This window comes from Limulus polyphemus, unplaced genomic scaffold (assembly GCF_000517525.1).
Source record: "Limulus polyphemus unplaced genomic scaffold, Limulus_polyphemus-2.1.2 Scaffold768, whole genome shotgun sequence".
Classification (NCBI taxonomy): domain Eukaryota; kingdom Metazoa; phylum Arthropoda; class Merostomata; order Xiphosura; family Limulidae; genus Limulus; species Limulus polyphemus.
Genome location: NW_013666378.1, coordinates 122,404 through 124,025, shown reverse-complemented (window position 1 = coordinate 124,025; position 1,622 = coordinate 122,404). Strand labels below are relative to the sequence as shown.

At 39.6% G+C, this 1,622-nt stretch overlaps 1 protein-coding gene across 1 annotated transcript in view; it reads left to right on the top strand.

Annotated features, from left to right (window-relative positions):
- The window catches only part of LOC106460424 (locomotion-related protein Hikaru genki-like), a 50,399-nt gene that overhangs the window by 44,254 nt on the left and 4,523 nt on the right, over positions 1-1,622 (top strand). The window contains exon 6 of the mRNA XM_022387134.1: positions 564-740. Coding sequence (XP_022242842.1) covers positions 564-740 — 177 coding nt within the window. The remainder of the gene's footprint in view (positions 1-563; positions 741-1,622) is intronic.

Sequence of the window (1,622 nt, the reverse complement as noted above, 5' to 3'; positions counted from 1 at the left end):
AGGCAGCTAGTCATCACCACCCACCGCCAACACTTGGGCTACTCTTTTACCAACGAATAGTGGGATTAACCGTCACATTATAACGCCCCCACAGCTAAAAGGGCGAACATGTTTGGTGTGACGGGGATTCGAACCCGCGACCCACAGATTGCGAGTCGAGCTCTAACCACCTGGTCATGCCGGGCCGCTTTGATCGCACTCATGCAGCTCGAGTCTAGACAACAACAGCAAGAAATAATATTAAACAACTGTCCGACAGTAATGGTTTTTCACATGTTGAAAGAGAGTCGCGTTGGGTAGGTGTCGTGATGGAAAGGATTTTAACCACAAATCTAACATACGTTTGTGTTTGCTCTTAAGGAAATGAGATTTTATTTGTCAACTTTAAGAGTATAATAGACATGTTTTGTGCCTGGATGTTCTCGAATTGGAGTAAAAATATGTGCACGTCAAAACTCAAAAATTTTGAATTAAGTTGTCATCATTGTTTTATATTTACACTTGTTTATTTATTTATATTTGAACTATTATATAGTTCTTGACTTTCTTTCTGTTGATACTAGTGGTCCAGTGTCCGCTCTTGACGCCGGACTCTCCGCATCTTAAGCTCAGCACTCACAACCGGACTTACGGTGACCGCGTAAACTTCTCATGTCCAACAAGCTATAGACTCGTCGGCGCGGCGTCTTTACATTGTTTGAAAAACGAATCCTGGTCGGACTATCCACCTATGTGTGAGGGTAAGTAAACAACTGTACAAACTTAACATAAATATCTGAATCCAGTTTTCGCTGGAGTAAACCTAGAATAATATATATATATAATAGTACTGTCTGTTGTATGTCCATCTAACTACTTCGCAGAGTGTGGATGGATCTTCACCAAAATTGGTATGGAGATTCATTAGGTCCATGCGGGGCTACATACACATTTTCAATTTTGCGGGTTTTTATGGGCATTTTTATCACTCCCACATCTCCTGTGGAAGTACCTTCACCAAATTTGTCATGGAGGTTTATTGGATCTATGGGGGAGATACATAAAAATTTCCAGTTTTGCAGTTTTTGTGGGCGTTTTTTTACTACTACTTCGCCCCCTATTGATGGATCTTCACCAAATTTAGCGTGAAGGTTTGTTGGGTCCATGCGGTTTCACATTTGGTGTTTTTTTATGGGCGTTTTTTTACAATTACATATAAGGGAAGCAATTTTTCATGTCCTAAGATAACCTTTCATTAGTCATGAACTTACATAACTTCCCTTCAGGGGGACGGGTACTCCAGCTAGTAAATAAATATATTAAAACTAATATAGAAGGTAAAAGTTACAACATCTCTAGATTTCTGCTCTTGGTTATTACGGGCTATGACAGGAGTGTCGGGAGCCAGCAAGGGCCCTGGGGCAAACATCCTCGCCAGGCCCTCTTTCTCTGTCTTTTTTAACATTTTAAATAACTTATTAAAAAGAAGATCCCAAAGTAGGACAACAACGAGCTCACAAGCCAGACAAAATCATAGCAACAGCCGTTTCTAGCTCACAGTATAGGCGTAAAAACGTTAATAAAGTAACAACAAATATCTATTAAATCTATAAAGTAACAAATACATATTAATTATTACACAT